This window comes from Vicia villosa, linkage group LG7 (assembly GCF_029867415.1).
Source record: "Vicia villosa cultivar HV-30 ecotype Madison, WI linkage group LG7, Vvil1.0, whole genome shotgun sequence".
Lineage (NCBI taxonomy): Eukaryota > Viridiplantae > Streptophyta > Magnoliopsida > Fabales > Fabaceae > Vicia > Vicia villosa.
The window spans coordinates 92222371-92224334 of record NC_081186.1 but is presented as its reverse complement, the minus strand read 5'-3'; the positions used below and the strand labels follow the sequence as shown (position 1 = coordinate 92224334).

At 37.3% G+C, this 1964-nt stretch overlaps 1 protein-coding gene across 1 annotated transcript; it reads left to right on the top strand.

Moving 5' to 3' along the window:
* Window positions 1-407: 407 nt before the first annotated feature.
* Window positions 408-1703, top strand: LOC131619694 (uncharacterized). The gene has a single exon (XM_058890765.1). It carries the CDS (start codon window positions 408-410, stop codon window positions 1701-1703), a length of 1296 nt encoding a protein of 431 aa, XP_058746748.1.
* Window positions 1704-1964: the final 261 nt, after the last annotated feature.

The window sequence follows — 1964 nt, the reverse complement described above, 5'->3', positions numbered from 1 at the left end:
AAACAATAACCAAATCTATTTAAATAAATTACATGAAATATATTATTTTAAAAAAATATGATGTTGGAAAAAAATCGTTGTAATTCAATCAATCAAATCAAATAAACCAAACCAAACCAATTAGTTTGGTTCGATTTTATTTTTTAAAAATACAAAAAAACCAAATCAAACCGAATCAATAAAATATCTTCGAATCAATAAAATATCTTCCATTCAGATATTTTTTTACGTCCAAACCAAACCAAGCTAGAAGCATTAGAAACCTGTAGCGGAAGCAACAAGTTGCAACCTAAAAACCCTGACGACGCTGCCGCATACTTAAGCAGCAGCAACAACAACAACTCCCTCTCTTTTCAATTTCACATCATCGCAATCTTTTCAATCTCCGTGTTCGTGTTTACACCACCATGTCAGTGGAAGAGAATATCACATTAGGGTTACCCACCAAAATCAAACTAATTCATTGCCCCCAATGCAATTTCTACTTACGCCTCCCTAGAATTTGGATCAAACTCGAATCGACAATCTATCTATCCTTTTGCTTAACAAAGTTAAAATTCAATATCAGTTCCTATGATGAAGTCAAGGTGCTTGATGCTGAACGCGTTCCATTTGAATGCGATTCAAAAATCTTCAAAGCTAGGGTTTATGTTCAGAAAGAGGTTACAAATGGAGAACCTCTTAAACAATCTTATGTTGTTGACTTTCTTCAAGATGATTGCGTCTGTGAACCATGCAGTGAGGTTCAGGCTAATCCTGGTCCCTGGCTTTACGTTGTGCAATTGCGAAGACACGGCTCTCATGCGCGGAGTTTTCTGCAACTGGAACATGTTATTATGAAGCATGCTGTTGTTGCTAATGCTGAGAGAATCCAGAAGATGAAAAACGGTACTGATTTCGCTTTCGATGATGAAGTTTGTGCTAGGAAGTTAGTTGACTTTATCACGAAGCAAGCTCCTGTGAGGGTTTACGAGAGTAAGGGAGTTATTTCTGATATTGAGAATTATAGTCATTACAGTTGTGGTTACACTTTTTTCGTTCAAGTTTGTTCGATTTGTTGTGAGGATTTGATTTTTCTGCCTCCTAGTGTTGCTTCGAGTTTGGGGAATATCGGTCCTGTTATGATTTGTAGCAGACTTACTAGCTTTATTGGTTTGTTCGATCCGTTAACCTCGAAGCAGACTTGTATAGGTGCTGATGGGTATTGGGGCAGACCCTTCCTGCCTTTGCTCACTAGAAAAGATTTAGTGGAATATGTTGTACTCGATGTCGATGAGGTTTATATCGAGGTTACTCTTAATAATAAGATATTCGGTTTGGCTAATGCTGAGGTTGCTCGTGTGAATGATTTGGGAGAGAATGACACGACATTTAAGATCAAGACTCATCTGGCTCATCTTTTGAGAAAGGGTGACCATGCTCTTGGTTATGACTTGTGGGAGGCTGAATGTAGTGATAGTGATATTGAATTGAAGGATCGCATAGAAGGTGGTGTGATTTTAATGAAGACGATAACTAAAGAGCAATGCCGGAAGAGACGTTTAGAACAACAGCCGCATTTAAAAGATTTAGAAAAAATCACTAATGATGTGCTTGGCATGTCACTAGGCAGTGAAGAACCAACTTTGGAAGAGCAGCTCGAGGATCTTAATCTGTGTGACGAGGAATATAAGGAGAAGAAGAAGGCGAGGAGGATGGCATGATCGAATAAACCAAAGTAATTTCTATCCTGCTATAGAAATCTAAGGAACTTTGCTTTTGTATATAGCCAAGCAGTGTGTTTGTTTTGTTTCGTTTACGTTGTTTTAATTTGCATTTTCTCTTGAAACCTCGAGTATTTGATGAGATACTGATTTGAATTTACAAACTTCTTATATCACGAGTTGGTGAAAACACGAATAAATTTATTTTGTAGAACTTTGAAGTTTTGAGCAGCTCGACATTTTATTTTACCTGACTCTGTC